At 42.1% G+C, this 19,746-nt stretch overlaps 1 protein-coding gene and 1 non-coding gene across 2 annotated transcripts in view; both read right to left on the minus strand.

Moving 5' to 3' along the window:
• Positions 1-1,915: 1,915 nt before the first annotated feature.
• Positions 1,916-1,989, minus strand: Trnat-agu (transfer RNA threonine (anticodon AGU)). Its single transcript has one exon. It is a non-coding gene; the product is annotated as a tRNA-Thr (tRNA).
• A 1,492-nt stretch (positions 1,990-3,481) lies between these two features.
• Wdr88 (WD repeat domain 88) overlaps positions 3,482-19,746 on the minus strand; it is a 47,535-nt gene continuing 31,270 nt past the window's right edge. Inside the window, exons 7-11 of the mRNA XM_046447945.2 lie at positions 17,594-17,781; positions 15,293-15,375; positions 13,705-13,773; positions 6,491-6,583; positions 3,482-4,383 (exon numbers count right to left, since the gene is read on the minus strand). Of these exons, the coding sequence (XP_046303901.1) occupies positions 4,237-4,383; positions 6,491-6,583; positions 13,705-13,773; positions 15,293-15,375; positions 17,594-17,781 (580 nt within the window). The 3' untranslated portion in view covers positions 3,482-4,236. The remainder of the gene's footprint in view (positions 4,384-6,490; positions 6,584-13,704; positions 13,774-15,292; positions 15,376-17,593; positions 17,782-19,746) is intronic.

The raw sequence follows: 19,746 nt of genomic DNA on the forward strand, positions 1-19,746 counted from the left end.
TAACACAATAACATCTGTATGAAACTATTTGAAAAATAAAACAAAAATTTAATGAGAAGAATGGCATCATTTTACCTTTTTGCAAAGCTATTGATGCGCTATAATTATATATAGTAGTGGAACTCTGTGACATACTTGTACATGCACATAATACAAAGCTATTTCATGCTGGGTTCCACAGAAGACAGCTGGACCGTCATATCTGTTCTTGCATTTGGTCTGTTGTGATGAGTTATTTTGGTTGAAGCACATGAAGAAATTCTGTGAATAAGTAGGTTGCTATGCTGGACGCTGACCTAGGGGACAATGAGAGGAGCCTGCTCAAAGGGGTGACACACTGAAGGACCAGAAATGTGAAGGACCCATTCCTGCAAAGTCTCTGGAAACAGCATTCCAGACACCAGGCACAGCACTGCAAAGGCCCTGAGGCAGGAATATCTAGGCATTTTTTAAGAATGGAAGGAAAGATAAACTTCATACTGGTCCATTCTTTTTTTTTTTTTTTTTTTTTGGCTTTGCTTACTGCCCAAAGATACTTATTCCATTACATGACTTCAAGTCATCTGCTGCATACTATCCTTGGTTCACAAATGCTTTTCTTTAGCTGACCACGCCCCCCGACCACGCCCCCCCCACGCCTAAATTTCAGATTCACACCCCCAACCAATACCCAGCTCAGTTTAGGAATAAAGACCAACTAGAAATATCCAGCTCCACAATGACCCCAGCCCAGTTTCCAATAAATTTATCACTGATTGGGTGTTCCTTTCAGCACTGCAAAGCCTCAAAATAATCCTTGTCTTTTAATATTTCTTAGTTGAATAGGTGGACACGCTACCTTTATTTATTTTTATGTGGTGCTGAGGATCAAACCCAGTACCTCACACAGTGCCAGGCTCTACCACGGAGGTACAACCCCAACCCCAAGTTTTGGATATTTTATTTTGGGTTTTTCTATCCCATCAAGTCTAACAAAATATCATGTGTGTCTCCTGCTGTGTGGGTTAAGTGAATACACATATAACCATTGTTTTTTTCACTTTCAGTGTTCAGAAAATACACAAGATATGCAACACGCTTTATTATAAAACGCACTTAATGTTACATCATTTTGCCCAGGTGTAGGCTGGGCCCCCAAAAAAAGTGTTCGGAGGAGGCGAGGCTAAGCTATGATCTTGGATAAGGTTAAGTTCATTTACGACGCGACAGTTTACTGGTGTAACTTTCCAGTAAGTGGAGGAGCCTCTGCACTTAGCACACAGCCTCGTGCCATGTCTGCAATTGCTGCAGCTCACTGGAACTGTCTGAGCTAAATGAATTCCCGAGGAACTTTTTAAAAGCTTCAATGCGTCCCTCATCCCCACCCCGCACCCCCAAAGCCCTGGATTCAATTGCTCTGGAGTAGGTCCCCAAGTGCCAGAGTATTTATTTACAGGGCCTCAGCACAGCAATCAGCAACCACCGGCAAGCTTAGGTTCGTCCCCACATTGGCGTCTGAGCTCGTTTTGAATGCGTTCTGCCAACTGTCACATTGGTGGACTCCACTCCGCAGGCCTCCCCTTTGGGCCGCACTTGACCTCGCTAAGCCTCAAAGATATGCAACAGATTTATTATGCGTGTATGGAGGGAGAAGGGGAAATCAGCAGTGCTTGGAAGGTAGCGAAGCATGGTTGCAGTTTCCTGGCGTGCGGAGAGGCAAAGTCAGCTCTGGGGAACCCGGGAGAGCAGAAGCTGAGGCCGGTCACACGTAGTCTAGCACGCAACCATGACGCCACGCCCCGCCATCAGCTGGGGCCTGGATTAAAAAGGTCTTTCAGGTTCGCCCTTAGGTCCCATGAGAGAGGGGGTATTGGGCGGTGGGCGGGGACGCAAAGCGGAAGCAAAAGGGTAACGAGAGAGCTGGAACGCTCGGTTGAGGCACCGCTGGGATTCGAACCCAGGATCTCCTGTTTACTAGACAGGCGCTTTAACCAACTAAGCCACGGCGCCGCCCGTGTAAGCAGCGCGAGAAACTATTCCCCATCTCTAGTCACTCCATGAGCCACGCGCGTGCGCAGAGGCTTTTTGATTTTTGAGTTTTAGGCGGCGAGGAGGCTGGATGCCGGCGCATGCGTGGCGTACGTGCTTGCTGGCCTCAGAGAACGCGATCTCCACTTGGCGCGTGGGGCCTGGGCGGGCCTGGTTTCCCGGTGCCGGTAGCGTCTCCTCGACGGAAACCGGATACCTGCCTGTACCTTTGTGGGGTCCTCGTTCAAGGTCTGCGCTTTTTGCTCGCCAGGCGTGGCGCAGGGGAGCCCCTGAAGGCTCCGGAGAACCCACGACCCGACTGCGCAGCGGGGCTGCTGGCTCGGCCCTCGGGGCACCCTGGGAACCCCGGCCCCACCAGCACCGCGCCCTCAGCCGGAGCCGGCCGCCGGCCCTGCCAGCCCCCGGGGGCCCCATAACTTCATTTGGGCCGCTTCTTCCTGAGTCAGGGTAGCATCGCAGGGTACTCAGGGGACCCTGAGCTATCACAGCACCCAGATAGGGCAAGTAGGAGTCCTCCCACCCAGGCTCCCCTCTTGCTCCCCCGGGGTCTCCGCCCCCAGGCATACCAGCTACTTGTCCCAGCACTTTTCGGAGGGCTTTTGGGTAACACAAACGCGTGGAAGAGTCAGCCGCAGAACTGTTGAGTCTGTACAAAAATATGAGCACGGGAAGGCTCGCTCTAGTCTTTTTCGTAATACCAACCTAGGTGCCCATCGGTAGGGGCAGTGTTCATAAATGCTGTCTAGCTGTCCTCCACAGCCACAGTGATGACTACGTCTGTAGTGTCTTCACGTGTTGGAAGGCCTCAGAACATCTGCAAGGAGGGAGGCCTCTTGCTGGGAAGGTGTAAGTGGAGTTTTGACAAGTTCATAATAAGTCGTTGTAAATAAGTGAATAAATACTAAGCAGCCAATTTTAATCTAAGCAATAACCCCACACACACCCTCCCACCCTTGTGACTCACAGGGAAGGCACTAAACATGGGGCCTCCCTAAATGATTCTCAGATTATTGTGCTAATGCACAAAATCTTTGGATGCCAAACAATGGACACTGTAAATCAGTCCTGCAATCAAGTTTCTAAAATGGAGCACAGAATATATTAATGATATTGTTCAAAAAAATCATGTGAAATTCACCAAATGGAACAGGAGAATCTTCACATTTTTTAACTGAAAAGTCTTTCTGGATCAATGTTCTACAATATGCAGTGGAAGCAGGAAGACCGCTGCACATATGCATGGGCATTCTGGAAATTCAAAAGTCTGGGGCAGAGAGCATGAAACATACTGTGGTAGAAATACCACCACCACCTCTTGCATATTCAGACCTTCCTCTGCTCTAGGCAGATGGCCATCTGGGAGCATTAGCCAGTGTCTTAGTTGGTTTTGTGTTACTACAACAAAATACCTGAGTCTGGGTACTTTATAGAGAAAAAATATTTATTGAGCTCATGGTTCTAGAGGCAGGAAAGTTCAAGATCATGCAGTGACATCTGATTAGTGCTTCATATGGTCATAACATGGCAGGTGGCATCACATGACAGGAGCACATGTAAGAACAGCAAGTAGCACATGTAGAAGAAACCAAACACAGGGGTGGCCTAACTTTATAACAATCTGCTCTTGAAGTAGCAAATTCAGTCCCCTGATATCTAACCCACTTCCAAGAAGCAGGTATTGATGTGTCCGCCATTGGGGACCAAGCTTCCAGGATATGAACTCTTAGGGAACAAATCATAGTCAAACCATATAAGCCACAATGCCTTGCCATCCTCAATCACAGAGGGGGGACCCCCACACATCTTCATGTTCATTTGACAAACCCATCCTCGGGAAATGGTGATACCAGTCCCAGAGGCCCAAGACTCCAGAATAGGAGTCCATAACGCATCCCCAAAATGAGACAGAATGAACACCAGGATGTTAAGCTTAGAAATAGCAAACTGCTTCTACAATTCATATGCACACTTGTTTTCCAAAGGAATCTAGATTTATTCTGCATGGAAACTGAAGTGTTCAACCCTCAAGGATGCTGTGGAGCTGAGGAGGTGGCCCTGCACTGAGAGCCCAGCCAGGGATTGGCCCCTACCCCAGTCTCACAGGCCCACTCAGGTGGGGAGGGACCCTGAGAAGGATCCCTGCAGAGAGCCCCACAACCTGGGTGACAGGTGACCCATGATCAAGTCAATGAAAGGGCCCAGTGGCCATCAGTCCTCCTTGTTCTCTGTTTCTGATGATGATGAAGCTGCTGCTGGCAAGTCCATCGCATCTCTCCGGCAGAAGATACATTTGGTGACTATTTCAAACGAGCTGTCACTTTCCAAGGTGGAAAATGGCCTGTCACATCCTTCGCACTGACATGAAATATTTTAAGAGCAGAAAGGAGGTGCTGGTCAGAAAAGATCAGGGCATTAAGTTGGAATCCTCCCCCCATCATCTGACTACTTTGGACTGGGCTGAAGTAAGGGCTCCCCTCTCAGGAGCCTCTAACCTCAGAGTAGAATCCACCCTACTGAGTGAACCCACATGGGCTTCTGCTCTCCCCCAACCCCACCTCCAAGCTAAGCAGATGCTGCCAGCTCAGGTCCCCTCCTGTGAGGGCCCTGAGGGCAGGAATGGCAAGCCCTGGGCAGCCGGGATGACAGGGCAGGTGTCCAAGCCTGTCTGGTGCTCTGTGCAGAGCAGAATTGTGGGAAAAGGGGGATGTCCTACCTCCCTGACATGCTAGGGAACACCCGACTTTTACCAAACCACAAGAGGTAAGCAGACAAGATTGCTGAATAAAACAGGGATTTCGACTAGATTGACATAGGTGCTGAGCACACTCTTCTATCCTGAGCCTTTGTCTGACCAAAACATGTAGAATGGTGGATACAGATGGCACAGCTCACCACATCAACTGCAGCCTACTAAGGAGTGAGCAGTGCCAAGCAAGGGTGGGGGACTCTTAAGGCCACAGCAGAGGCCAATCAGCCGTTCCCACCCCAGCACAGACCCCTTGGGACAGGCTTGCACAATGGCATTCCCCTGTCCTGGCACTCCAAGCCCCTGTGCTTTTGCCTCCTTTGCCCACACTCTGGCCAGCTGGAGGGACTTGACAGACCCTGCCTGGGGCAGGCCTTTTGGGAAATCTGCCCTCTGAGGTTTCTCCTGTTGATTCAGAGCAAGTCAAGTGCAGTGGCTTCATCTTTGCTACAGCTTCAGGTAGGTCTCTTTCTTCTTTCTTTTGCAAGAAAGATATTTGATCCTTTACCTACCTTCTTCAGCAGCTCCAGGTCTCATGGAACAGTCTCCGTGGGTCCAACCCCAAAACAACAAGGCTCCCAGAGGAGGAAGCTCCAGGGCAAGTTGGTAAGGGACAGAGACAATCGGTGCTTTGTGGCTAGTCAGCTTCCAGGGTCTAAGGACTAACATGGTCACAGAGGCCTTGAGGACTAGCTGGCCACAAAGACAAGGTCCATGTGGGTCCCGTCTCTCACCTCCCTGCCCTGCAACACTGCTCACAGATTAGCACAGTCCCAGAAGCAGTACAAGAACTTTTTTTTTTTTGTACTGGAATTGAACACAGGGTTGCTTTATATATACGAACTATATCCCCAGCCCTTTTAATTTTTTTTATTTCTTTTTTTTTTTGAAACAGGGTTCACTAAATTGCTTAGGGTCTTGCTAAATTACTGAGGCTGGCCTTGAATTTGCAACCCTTCTGCCTCAGCTTCCTGAATTGCTGGGATTATAGGTGTGTGCCACCCCGTCTGCCACCCACTCTGCCAGCCAGAACTTCCGAGGGCTTGGTGGTAGAGGGGCACATCTTCTGCCTCTGTGGCTGGACCTTGAGGAGCTGGGTGAAGCAAAACATGGGCCCACCCTACTACCAAGCACTTGCACTAGAGAAACATGGGTTCCTGAGCCTGTTGCATGGAAAACAGAGAACTGGGGCCCAACCAGTTTCTGCGGCTAGAACATAGAAGGCTTACACAGTCCAGCTGTGTGTCCACCATTTCTCCACTGACCAGAACTCCCCCGGGTCCCATCTCCTCCAGGCCCTCTCATTCACTCCACTCCACCTGCCTCAGGGGCCCTGCACTGGCTGTCCCCACTGCTGGGGAATCCTTCCCCTAAATATCTGCCCAGCTCTCTCCTTTAACACCATCCAGTCTGCACATGTGTCACCTTCTCAGAGACCCCCACCTTTTGAAATATTGCAACTCCAAGCACTCCCATTGTCCTTTCCTCTGTTATTGATCTTAGAATTATTGATCATTATGTGACTTACTGCATATTTTTCTTGTGTCTTTATACCTTGTCTCCTCTTTTAGAATTTAAGCTCCACAAGGCAAGAAATTCACTCTGTTTGTCCACAGTTATTCCCCAGTTGCCCAATACATGTTAGCTCAAAGAATAAATTAAACTGTACAGGGTTAATAAACATCTTCACTGAGCTTAATTTTACCCAATACCCACCTGTTTCACTAGAGTCCCCATAGCCTTTTGGTTCTCAATTACCAAAGGAACTTGGTCGATCTTTTCAATATTCCATAGTCTCATGGTCCTATCCTAAAACAGGTTAAACAGTAAACCAGCTGTCACAAAAAAAAAAAAAAAAAGACTGTGGTACATCCTTACAATGGAATATCATTCAATGGCCAAAAGAAATATGCTGTCAAGCCACAAAAAGACACAGAGGAAACTTAAATGCACATTATTAAGCCAAAGAAGCTATTCTGAAAAGGCTACAGACTACATAATTCCAATGATATGATATTCTGGGAAAGGGAAAACTATAGACAGTAAAAAGAGCAGTGCTTTTCAGGAGTTCTGGGGAAGAGGAGGAAAGATTTTTAGGGCAGTAAAACCATTCCACATGCTACCCAGTAGTGGGTACATGGCATGCACTTGGCAAAACCCATAGACTGTACAACACAGAGTGAAACAATATAAACTATGAACTCTAGTTAACAATTCCAGAAAGGAATGCAGTCTTGTTGACACCTTGATTTTAGTCCAGTGAAACTTTGTTGGACTTCTATCCTATGGAATGTTAAGACATTAAATTTGTGTTGTTTCATGTTTAAACAGTGCCATCTGTGGTAATTTTTTATTGCAGCAATTTAAAAAAAAAACTAATAAACTGAATAATGTTACAGTTCCTAAGTCAACAGTCGCAACTAAATGTCTTACAGAGAAACAATGGGAAATTTAGGGAACAGGCGTGTTGGCCCCTTGCAGTGCAGAGTTGTCAGTTTTTACCAACAATCACAGTTTCCGCATATCAAATGGTTTGTCAAATCAGGGCAACAAAGAAAAAGAAATGTTCCCCATAGTTCCTAGATACTTTGATTCCAAAGTCAGAGTTTCAGATTCTCTCCTGGATTTCCATAAAGATTATTTTACTTTATTTTTTGGTATTGGGGATTGAACTCAGGGGCAGTTACCACTTTACCATTGAACTACATCCCAGTCCTTTTTATTTCGAGGCAGGGTCTAAGTTGCAGAGGCTGGTCTCCAACTTGTGATCCCCCTGCCTCAACCTCCTGAGTCACTGGGATTATAGGGATTTGTCACAGTGCCTGACTTTTATGAAGGTGTTAATGAATCTGCAAAAAAACATTTTTAAAAAGCCTGCTGATATTGGGCTGGGATTGTGGCTCAGTGGTAGAGCACTCGCCTAGCATGGGCGGGACCCAGGTTTGATTCTCAGCACCACATAAAAATAAAGGCATTGTGTTGTGTCCATCTTCACCTAAAAAATAAATATATTTATAAAAAAAGTCAATCAGGGTAAATAATAAAATATTTTAAAAAGAAAAAAAAGCATGCTGATATTTATCTAAACACAAACTAGGCTTTACTCACTTATCTACATATTCAGCAGAAAGTGAAAATGTAAACTTTGGCAAACTCCATTCATTCTATAAACTTTTAATGAAAGTAAATGAAAAGCTAATGTCCAGCACACCTTGCATCACACATTCCTAAAAAGGAGTACAATTTATTTACCTATAATGTTGGGTCTTTCATAGTAAGAGTTTGGGGTACTTTTCACCTTCCTCAATCTGTATGAAGTACTAAGTTGATTTTAGAAATGGAAGGAGACATCTCCTTTAAACATGTGCCTACCACTTGGCTATTATTATTTCTAGCTATCAAAAGAAGTTTAAGTGATGAGTTGCTGCAAAAATCATATTTTTAAGGTATAGAAAAAGACGAATGTTACATAATTTTGAAATACATCAAGGATGATAACAGAGAAAAGAATAACCATAACACAAATTTATTTACTAGTTTTCTAAAACTATTTGGTGATCTTTGAAGAGGCCATCATGAGTCAAAAAAAAAAAAGTGATTGCACCTGAGTTGTTCAATGTTAGTGCAGCTTATGACAAAAATTATATGGTGTAAAGTTGCTCATTTTCTGAAAAATACTATAATTTATTTGGAATCCAACTAATATATCACAAGTTCAAATTACCTCTGTGCTTTAAAACAATTTTCCCTGAGAAAGCAAGATCTAAATTATGATGTCATCCAATGTGCTTCAGAATGTTTAAAAATAATGGACATTTTACATGGGTGCAGTCTGCATGATGAAAATCTGAGGGCAAAGGATCTGGATGACAAATATCTGGTCTATTAAAACAAGCCTGTAAACTAAGTACAGTTGGATGTTTTTGGAGAGCTGAAAAGTAATTCCTACAAAGCTAAAAACCTGATGTTGCTAGTAAGAAATTTCTAAGTATTCCATGTATAATCCTTTTGTTGGGAGAATATTTAGCTTTATGTTCTGGGCTGACCTAGGAATTGCTATCATGTGAACTTGATAAGAACAGAGCTGCAAGAATTTTGTTTGACAGGTTTCAGCTTCACCTTTTCATAAAAGAAAAGTATGTCCTAGCTGGGCACGGTGGTACGTATCTATAATCCCAGTGATTTGGGAGGCTGAGGCAGGAGGATTGCAATTTTGAGACCAGACTCAGCAATTTAACAAGGTCCTAAGCAACTTAGGGTAGAGTGTCCCTGGGTTCAACCAGAAGGAGGAGGAGAAGGAGGCAGAGGGTGGGGAAAAGGAGGAGGGGGACCTAAAGAATCAGGCAGTTCAAAAAAGTATGAAAAAAGAAAAGTAAAAAATATCCTGCTATATTATGGTCAAAAAGAAATATGTCATTGTTAGGTTTATTATGGTAAAACATATAAAACATTATCATTTCAGTCATTCATACAGTTCAGTGACATTTAAATACATTCACCAAGTTGTGTTACCATCACCACTATGATCTCAGGTTTTTTATCATTCCTAATAGAAACTCCACTATCAATAATAACTTCCCTTCACCACTCCCTCCAGCCCAGGAAAACACCATTCTACCTTTCTTTATGAATGTAACAACTCTACGTCCCTCGTGTAGGTGCATTTATACAGTATCTATCCTTTGCAACTGGCTTAGTTCATTTAGCATAATGTCTTCAAGGTCCATCAAGGTTGTAGTATGTCAGAACTTCCTTCCTTTAATGGTCAAATAATATTCTATTTTATGTATATGTCACATTTTGCTCATCCATCATTCCTTCTACCTTTTAGCTACAGTCAATAATGCAGCTATGAACATGGGTATACAAGTATCTTCTTGAGTCCCTGCTTTCATGATTTTGGGTATATACCCTGCAGTGGAATCGACAGGTCCTGTGGTAGTTTAGTTCTACATCTGACCTTTTGAGAAACTACCAAACTGTTTTCCATAGCAGGGACACTACTTTACATTCCCACTGGCAAATGCACAAGGGTTCCAGTTTCTCCACATGCTTTCCAACACTCCACATGCTGTCCACTGTGGTTTTGACTTAGATTTCCCTAAGGACCACTGATGTTGAGCACGTTTTCATGTGCTTATTGGTCAGCAGTTTAATCTTCTTTGAAGGAATGTCTATTCGAGTCCTCTGCCTATTTTTGGATTGGGTTTTTTGTTGTTGTTGTTGGGCTTTAGAAGTTCTTTATATACTATGGACATGAATCCTTAAGAGATACATGATTGGCAAATATTCTCTCTTCTCTCTGTAGGTTGTTTTTTTTTTTTTTTTTTTTTTGCTGTCTTGATAGTATCTATTGACATAAAAGTTCTTTGATAAAGTCCAACATATTTGTGTGTGTGTGTGTGTGTGTGTGTCTCTTGTGAAACTGTTGCCAAACCCAGTATCATGAAGATTTTCTCGAATGTTTTCTTTTAAGAGTTTTGTAGTTTTAGTTCTCAAGTTTAATTCATTTTGAGTTAATTTTTATACAGTTGTCCCTTCATATCCACAGGGCATTGGTTCCAAGATTCCCCAAGAATACCAAAATCCATTGTTAACTGAATCCATGGATATAGAACTCAGGAAAATAGAGGGATGCCTGTATATGGTATAAGGTACAGGTTCAATTTCATTATTTGGATGAGGATATCCAGTTTTCCTAGCACCATGTTATTTACTAGTTTTCTAAAACTATTTGATGATTTTTGAAGAGGCCATCATGAGTCAAAAAAAAAAAAAAGTGATTGCACCATGTTGAAAAGACTGCTTTTTCTCCCAAAATCAATTGAACAAATAAGTTAGGGTTTATTTTTTGATTTGCTATTCTATCTATCTATATGCCTGTCCTATGTCAGTACCATATATTTTTGTTTGTTTATTTTGGTACTAGGGATTGAACCCAGGGGCACTTAACCACTGAGTCACATCCTCAGCCCTTTATAATTTTTTTTTTTTTAATTTTGAGACAGGGTCTTGCTAAGTTGCTTTGGCCCTTGCTAAATTGCTAAGGTTGACTTGCAATCCTCCTGCCCCAGCCTCCAAAGCAGTTGGGATTATAAGCATGCACCACTGCACCCAGCTCAGTACCACAAATTTTTAAAAATATTTTTTAGTTGTCAATGGATTTTTATTTATTTATATGTGATGCTGAGTATGGAACCCAGTTCCTCACACATGCTAGGCAAGTGCTCTACCACTGAGCCACAACCCCAGCCCGGTACCATACTTTTAATTACTGTAAATCTGTGGTTAATACTGAAGTCAAAGAAGAGTGAGTCGTGCACCTTTTTCCTCTTTTTTTCCTCCACCTCCTCCTTCTTCATTCCCTAGGACCCTTCAACTCCTTAAGAACTTGAAGATTGGCTTTGCCATTTTTGTGAAAACAGCTGTTAGAACTTTGATAGGGGTTGTTTGGGATCTATAAATCACTTTGGGGACTGACTTCTTAAAAATGGGAAGTCTTCCTATTTATGAATGTAGGATGTCTTTCCATTTATTTAGGTCTTCCTTAATTTGTTTCAGCTTTCTGAGGCCTTTTTAAAATCATAGATGGGTTTTGGATTTTTCAAATGCCTTTTCTGTGTCAATTGAGATGATCAGGTGTGGTTTCCCCCCTTGTTCTATTAATGTTGTATATTATATTAATTGTATTTAATTAAATTTATATTGAAGTACCGTTGTATTCCTAGGAATGGTAAATAATGGTTTTATTTGCTAATATTTTGCTTCTGTTTTCATAAGGGATATTGATCTGTAATTTTCCTGTGATATATTTATCTTGTTTTAGTATCAAAGTAATGCTGGCCTCGTAGAATTTAGTTTTATATTAGTATCTGTTTAATCAGTTTAGTTACATTTATGTTCTCTTTTTTTCAAAAGTCTTACATCTTACATCTATATCTTTTAAAATATACAATAATATAGCCTACAAATGCAGCTGTAATTTTCTCTTCTTGTGATATTTTCATTGGACTTTGGTATCAGAATAATGCTGGCTTCACAGAATGAGGTCTTTTTTTAATATTAAAAGTAAGCAGTGTCTGTTCAACTAGTGCTGTTGTATTTGATTCTCTTTTTAAAATAATGATATATCTATGTATTTTAAGAATATATATTGCCAGGTATGGTGTTGCATGCCTATAGCAGCTCTGGAGGCTGAGACAGGACAATTGTAAGTTCAAAGCCAGCCTCAGCAAAAGTGAGGCTCTAAGCAACTCAGTGAGACCTTGTCTCTAAATAAAATACAAAATAAGGCTGGGGATATGGCTCAGTAGTTAAGTGCCCCTGAGTTCAATCCCCATTACCCAAAAATAAATAAATAAATATTATAAATATTATATATATATATAAATAAATATTTATAAATAATAAAATGGGCTAGGAATGTGGCTCAGTGGTTAAGTGCCCCTGATTAAATACAGTATCAAAAATTAATTAATTTAATTTAATTAATAAAAAATAAAATGGGCTGGGAATGTGGCTCAGTAGTTAAGTGCCACTGGGTTTAATCCCTGGTACAAAAAAAATTTACACAAACACATATATTGTTATATATATATTATACATATATCATTACATATGTATAATATATACAATATATTATTATAAATATATATAACATATATTATATAATAATATATAATAATATATTATATATATATATTAATATATCCACAAATTTTAAATATCCAATAAAGATTTTTTTTAAATCACAGTAAATTGCTCTTCCTGGGGATAGGAGGAAACATTATAAAATATTTTTATATTTTTAAGCATATTTGTTAAATTAGCCCTACTGTTAATTACTACTAGTTGCCATTATTAACTAATCCTGTTGTTATAACAGAAAAGTTAAAAAATAATAATAATACAAAATAAAAATTTTAAGTAAACACTCGGTTTTTTCTATCTTTATATTAATGTAATAACATAATGACATACTTTTGTTTGTTTGTTTGTTTTGGGTACCAGGGATTGAACTCAGGGGCACTTAACCACTGAGCCATATCCCTAGCCCTATTTTGTATTTTATTTAGAGACAGGGTCTCATGAGTTGCTAAGCACCTCACTTTTGCTGAGGCTGGCTTTGAACTTGTGAACCTCCTGTCTCCCTGTCTCACTGGGATTACAGACGTGCACCAACGAACCCAGCAGCATACAATTTTTTTTTTTTACTTGTAGATGGACACGATGCCTTTATTTATTTATTTATTTTTATGTGGTACTGAGGACTGAACCCAGTACCTCACATGTGCTAGTCAAGTGCTCTACCACTGAGCCACAACCCCAGCCCCTATGATTTTTATTACATATTGTATTATTATATGCTTTTAATCTGGAGTGTCTGTAGCCAAGGTTGACTCTCTAAAATGTTGGTAATGTTAGGCAGAGTCTTCCTCATAGTTTCGTAGACCTAGAGATCTCTAGCACAGAAAATTCTTGGATAAAGGTTGAGGGCCCTAACTCCTCTATACTCCCACCGGGAGGACAGCCCTTGGGATATCCAGAACTAGCTGTGATGTGCCAATGGAATGGGAATCGCAAGATGCAGTGATGTAGATAGAAGGGAGGGAAGACCCACCTGCTTGTCCATGAGCTGCTGCTGCCCTCCAAGGCCCTTGCTGTCTTCATCACTTACCAGCAACACTCAACACTTTATCACTTTCTCCAACAACAATCAAATGTCGATGACACAGACACAGAAATACCTGGAAAGTCTCCACATTTGCAGATGGTAGGACTTACTTTCCACATTCCCAGGCTACTCCTGGAAGCAGACATCAGACTGAGCCTGCCCAGGAATTTTATGCTTGGGAATAGCACTCCTGCTGTCACCAATTCTCATAAACATGGTAGGCATTTTAAGTCACTCAAAGCTTGGCCACTTTTACCTTCGAAGCAGATAGGATCCATTTCTTGTTGTTGCTGATAGCAACATCCATTACCCAGTCCTCATGGCCCTGAAGAAAAATAAAATTTTACCAAAGACCTAGGAAAAATGCCCTTATAAGAACAATAAAAACAAACCCAGGAACCCAATGTTGCTTATGTTTAAGAGCAACTAATTGTACTTCCCTGGTTTCATCAACATTCAAGGTGGAACACAAACTATAAAGACATGTGATATGTAAGTATATCATGGCACTGTATATGGTTTTTTTTGTTTTTTTTTTAATTTTTTATTGTTGGTTGTTCAAAACATTACATGTTACTGTATATGTTTTTTAAAAGTAGTTCTATAGTGTTTAGTAGGATGGAAGGAAATTAAAGGTTGTATACCCATCCGGTCCTGGGTTTTTGTTTGCATTCTTTGTTCTAGGAGACACTACTTGGAGCTTTTGGCTGTAAGAAACTACAATCTGATTCACTGCAGCTTTAGCAAATGGTCAGTTGTTTTCCCCAGGTAAAAAAGGAGCTCAGAGAGATAGATGCCACTGCTTCATGATGCTGGGATTCTGTGTCAGCACCTTTATTATACTTTGGCCTTTCTTTTATGGAAAGAGGTAAAAGTTGAGGCAATAGGGCATAGTAGGAGGCAAAGGAACAGGAAAAGTTAAATCATTGTGTATAACAGGGTTAAGGAATAGCAAGAGAGAAGAGAGAGACTAGAACAACCTGATAGTGGACAAAATGATTTTTAAGCATTCAATTTTATGCTATTTATTTGTTGTAAATGTAAACTCCCTCTGCCTCCCCAAACCCTAGGAGGAGAGAGCTCAGAAAGACCAGCCCCAGAAGCCTGGACATGTGCTGCTCAAGGTGACACAGTATACATTGGGTTTCCGGGGACACAGAGATGAAGAATCATTGGCGCAAGCATCTACAACCAAAGGTGACTATGAGATTGTGAGATCAGGGAGTATGCAGAAACCACGGGGCATGGGACCTCTGGAACAGGGGCACAGAATGAACCAATCCTGGATTCTTGTTGTGTCGGATGACATATACCTAATTACAAAGCCATTTTGAGTTAGGCCTCCCCTAACTTTCAGCCAAAAATACTCAGTAAATGTTCCTCATTTTGGAACCCCATAGCTTTCAATGCATGCCTCATTATGGAATTCATCCCTCTGCATAGTAACTTCTATTCTTCTTAGAAACTTTCCAATCCCTTGGGTTTATATTTACTCTTCCATCTGCATAGAATGTCCTTCCTCAATATCCTTATTTACCCAGACCCTCCATGCCACGCAATTCTCTGATCAAGTATCTCCTCTGGGACATTCTCCGTGCTAAGCCACTGATGGTTAAACCCCAGAGCCTGTTTCTATCACGTCACCTTGTTGTGGTTTCCCCATTCTATTCATTACTGTTGGTGATTCTCTTGGTGGTTTCTTGTCTGTCCTTCCCCACAGATGAGTCAGCTCCATTTGGAGGCACCTAAGACTGTCTCACTGCTGTAGCCCCAGCCTCTAGCACCCAGCATGGAATGACTAAGGAATGAAGCTCACAGTCTCTCTCTAATGCTGGCACTTGTACCTTCAAGGATAGCTTCCGGTAGCCTTCTCCTACATCCCAAATAGCCACAGACTTGTCGAACCCTCCAGAAATGAGAAAAGAGTCTGCAACACAAAATGAGAGTTTGGGTGGGAGATTATCTTCCCTAGCCAAGTGTGTCCTCCTCTGATGAGGCCAAAGCAGGCTGAGAATGCATTTGTTAGGCACCACCATGGTTCACTCTGATGACAATAAAATCCCCTCCTGGTGTGGCTTAATGATCTCCAGCCAATTACAATCAGAGTCAACTCTTTTTTTTTTTTTTTTTTTTTTTACCAGGGATTGAACTCAGGGGCACTCGACCACTGAGCCACATGCCCAGCCCTATTTTGTATTATATTTAGAGACAGGGCCGTTGTTGGGCTGGCTTTGAATTCGCGATCCTCCTGCCTCAGCCTCCAGAGCCACTGGGATTACAGGCTTGCACCACTGTGCCCGGCTACAGCAAACTCTTGTTATTCACTGCAGCTACATTTTATGAAGTTATTACAAACACTGAATTAGCAAATATTGAACCATTGCTCCTAGAGGAAATACAGGGTTGGGATCCTACAAGCCTCTGGTCACAACATCTTCATCAATCAATCAATGTATAACTTTATTTAAGAGCTTTCTGTATGAAGACACCTTATTGTATTCATATAACACACACACACACACACACACACACACATATATGGTTGACTGATTAACATTGAACTCAACCAACAGAACTGTAACTCATGCCTAATGAAGCATATATAACACTTTTTCTGTATAAGATACATTCTTGTACGTTGGAACATGAGGCAACACTTCAAATCTGAGCTTGGGAGACATTTTAAACATCAAAATTACTTGCAAAAGATACCAAAAGGCCAAAAAAAAAAAAAAAATGACACTCAATAGGCCATAAAAGGACACTGCACTATGAGCTGCACCAAGGAGTCAGAACATCACATTGTTCATATTCAAATTTCTCACTGCTCTGCACATGTCTGAGTGACCTCAAAAGGGTACTGATTTTAGGGTCACATATAAATTTTAGTGACTAGGTAAATTTGAAAATAACAGAATCTGAAATAATAACAATTTAATGTATGTGATTCTGAACTTAATAAACCAAGGACAGAGCTGGTGGGGCACCTCCTAGTAGGAGTCTGACTTAGACACAGGATGCTTCTGAAGAGGGAAAGTTGTTCAGAAGTTTCTAGAATTTCCCAAGCCAGACCCTGATTGTGTGTACCCTGGCTAGACCCCTTGCCAGCCCCACAGACACACAGAGCAAGCCCACTTCTTATTAGGATTGAGGAGTACACATTTGGCCCCTGGTTCTAGCCCCAGTTGTACTTTCCTCACCCATGGCAGCTTCCTGTCATTGTCCTGGTTCATGTTCTTGTCCCCTCACCTGACAGCAGCTTCCCAGGTTCTTATGGGAAAACACCCCTAACCAACTCTGAGTCTGTAGTTCGGAGAGTATAATCTCTAGCTCTGGGGATAGACAAGTCCCCCAGATCTGGCCAATCACAGTCTTTCATCTCCTGATAAATGACTGGTTCAGAGATGGGCGTGTATCCCAAGCTGAGCCAATGGGAATCTTCCTTAGGATTTGTGTGTGTGTGTGTGTGTGTGTGTGTGTGTGTGTGTGTGGAGAGAGAGAGAGAGAGAGAGAGAGAGAGAGAGAGAGAGAGAGAGAGAGATAGCATTGTAGCCTCCTGGAGAGAAAAGACCAATACAAGAGGGAAACAGAGTTGAGAGACAGTGGAGGTACTGGATTCCTAATAGTATTGTTTGAGTCTCTGAACCCAGCCATGCCTGAAGTCAGACCTACTTCTGGACTTTTCATTACAGGACTTGGTAAGCTTCTGTTGTCTGGGCCACCTTGGACTGAATTTCTGGCATTTATAAACTTGGGCCTATGAATGTTTTTGTCCTCATGAGGAGGGAGGAAAAACTCCACCCTCACTGCTAGAATCATTAGAAATCACTTCTCTGGCTGGGTACAATGAAGCATGGCTGTAATCCCAGCCGCTCAGGAGCCTGAGGCAGCAGGATCTCAAGTTCAAGACCAGCCTCAGCAACACAGTGAGACCCTAAGCAACTCAGCAAAACCCTTATCTCAAAAAGGGGTGGGGGGGGAGTGGCTGGGGATATGGCTCAGTGGTTAAGTGACCCTGAGCTCAACCAAAAAAAAAAAAAAAGGAAATCAGTTCTCCTTCTGTATTCAGGAAAGTCCACATGAGTGGAACATGAAGAATTTTGCCCAGCACACAGAACAGAGTCCTCTGTGTATTAATTACTCACTGTCTCTGGCAAAGCAGCAGGAGCTCACACAACCTTCGTGGCCCTGCATTAGAGTCACACAGGCTCCACGGTTTCGAAACTCCCCTGTATGGACATTCCATATTTTTAATTTTTTATCCCAGGAGCTGGAACACAGGAAATGGCCACTGAAGGTAAAACAGCAGTTGGAGATTGCATTTTCATGTGCCCTGAAACAGATGAGGCAAATGTTTGCTCTGGGAGGACCTGAAAACATACATAAAGGGGGAGGGGACATTGGAGGGGACACCATCATTCATCTCCTGAGCAAATGGATGTCATTCCTTTAATCACCGTCTACCATGATCCAGATAGGAATTTGTCAGACTGTGTCACCCTACTCTAAGGCTATTTAACCATGCTAATATGAACACTTTGTGCTGGATAATTCTTTGTTGTAGAGGCCTATCCTATGTATTATAGGGTGTTTAGCAACATCTCTGGCCTCTCTACCAACTAGATGCCAGTTGCTCCCTGTTGGGGTAAACACTAGTCAGTGTCTGAGAAAGTTTGTTGCTCAGCTTATTTTTAAAATGGACATGTTTCTTGCTCTTCCTCTCTCCCTGCTCTTCCCTAATCTCTACCCCTCCCTAAAATCAGGGGAAACTGGATTACCTCTGTTCCCCATCCTAGGCAGAGTTATCTGTCCCTGAGTACACACCCACCACAGGAATGAAGTAATGCAGACTTTGGGGATGGTACCTGAAGGTCTCAGAAATGACTTTTCCCAAATTAACAAGTAAATTACAATTCCAACAGAGAACACAAGGAAATGAACCCTTTGAATCACCTCTTTAAACGCCCCCTTTGGGACAGGAGACCCCAGTGTTTCTCCTTTGCTAGCACAGCAATAAACCTTCTTTTTCCTTTTTCTAAATAAAACAACAAAAATAGTTTGTTGTTCAGCAGTGAAATAAGGACTCTAAAGAATGTGACAATGAAGAAGATGGAGCCGGGAAGCTGTCTCTTATCTTCAGGTGTGGATCAAAGTAGAGTGACCTTGGTGTAAAGTGAAAGAATGTGCTTGTAAAACATCTGAAGAACTCCCCCTGTGCAGTGGGCAGCATCCTATCCCATAAATTCCCTCTGGTGGAGGCAGGGTGTGGCCCTCCTTTGTAACCCAGCCTTTCACTGCCAGGAGTGAGTGACTAATAAAATGTCAAAACCCTCTCCCTGAGTCTTCCAAGTTCTTTCTTTGGGACTGGAGAACAGAATACCAGGGCCTTTGCAGCCCTGGAGTTGAACCCCTTTATAACAGCCAAAAACGTGTCCAAACATTGCCAATGTCCACTGAGGAACAAAACTGCCCCCAGTTGAGAAGCAATGGAATATTCAAGAGCTTCATATGGTTTGAGAAAAAAGAAGCTGGAAAGTCATCAGTAGTAGCTAGTTGTCTTTCAAATTTGGATTGAATTCACAAAGAGGTCTTCTCCCACTCCTTCCTCTCCCTGGTATCCAGCCTTGGCTCCTTCTCCTCCATCCCACCTCATCTCCCCTGTCCCACTCCTCTCCTATTTACTCTCCCCTTTTTTTCTTTCTCTTATCAGTCTTCAGTGCCATTAAATCATATTTTAATTTTGTATATTTAATAAAGTTTTGAGTCATTCATTCTCTCTCTCTCTCTCTCTCTCTCTCTTTTAAGGTAACAGGGCTTATTGAACCCAAGAGCACTTAACCTCTGAGCCACATCCCCAGCCCTTTTTAAATTTTTTATTTTTATTTTGAGACAGGACTTCCTAAGTTGCTGGGGCTGGCTTTGAACTTGCAATCCTCCTGCCTCAGCTTCCCAAATTCCTAGGATTAGAGGCGTGCACCACCACTCCTGGATTGTTGTCAACTTTAAATCTCTTCTTTTCTTGAAAGAAAAAATATCTGTCAGAATTTGATCACCTTTTGTTTAGTTTGTGGTCCTCAAAGTATTTTCCCTATGACTCTCATTTTCTCTTAGAAACAGTTTTCAATTGGACCTTAAAAGTGTGTATCTCTGGGGCTGAGGCTGTGCTCAGTGATAAAGTGCTTGCCTTACATGTGTGAGGCACTGGGTTCAATCCTCAATACCACATAAAAATAAAGATACTGTGTGTTCATCTACAACTAAAATATATATATATATATATATATATATATATATATAT

This window comes from Marmota monax, unplaced genomic scaffold (assembly GCF_021218885.2).
Source record: "Marmota monax isolate L192 unplaced genomic scaffold, Marmota_monax_Labrador192_F-V1.1 WCK01_AAM20220418_F8-fsc00101, whole genome shotgun sequence".
Classification (NCBI taxonomy): Eukaryota; Metazoa; Chordata; class Mammalia; order Rodentia; family Sciuridae; genus Marmota; species Marmota monax.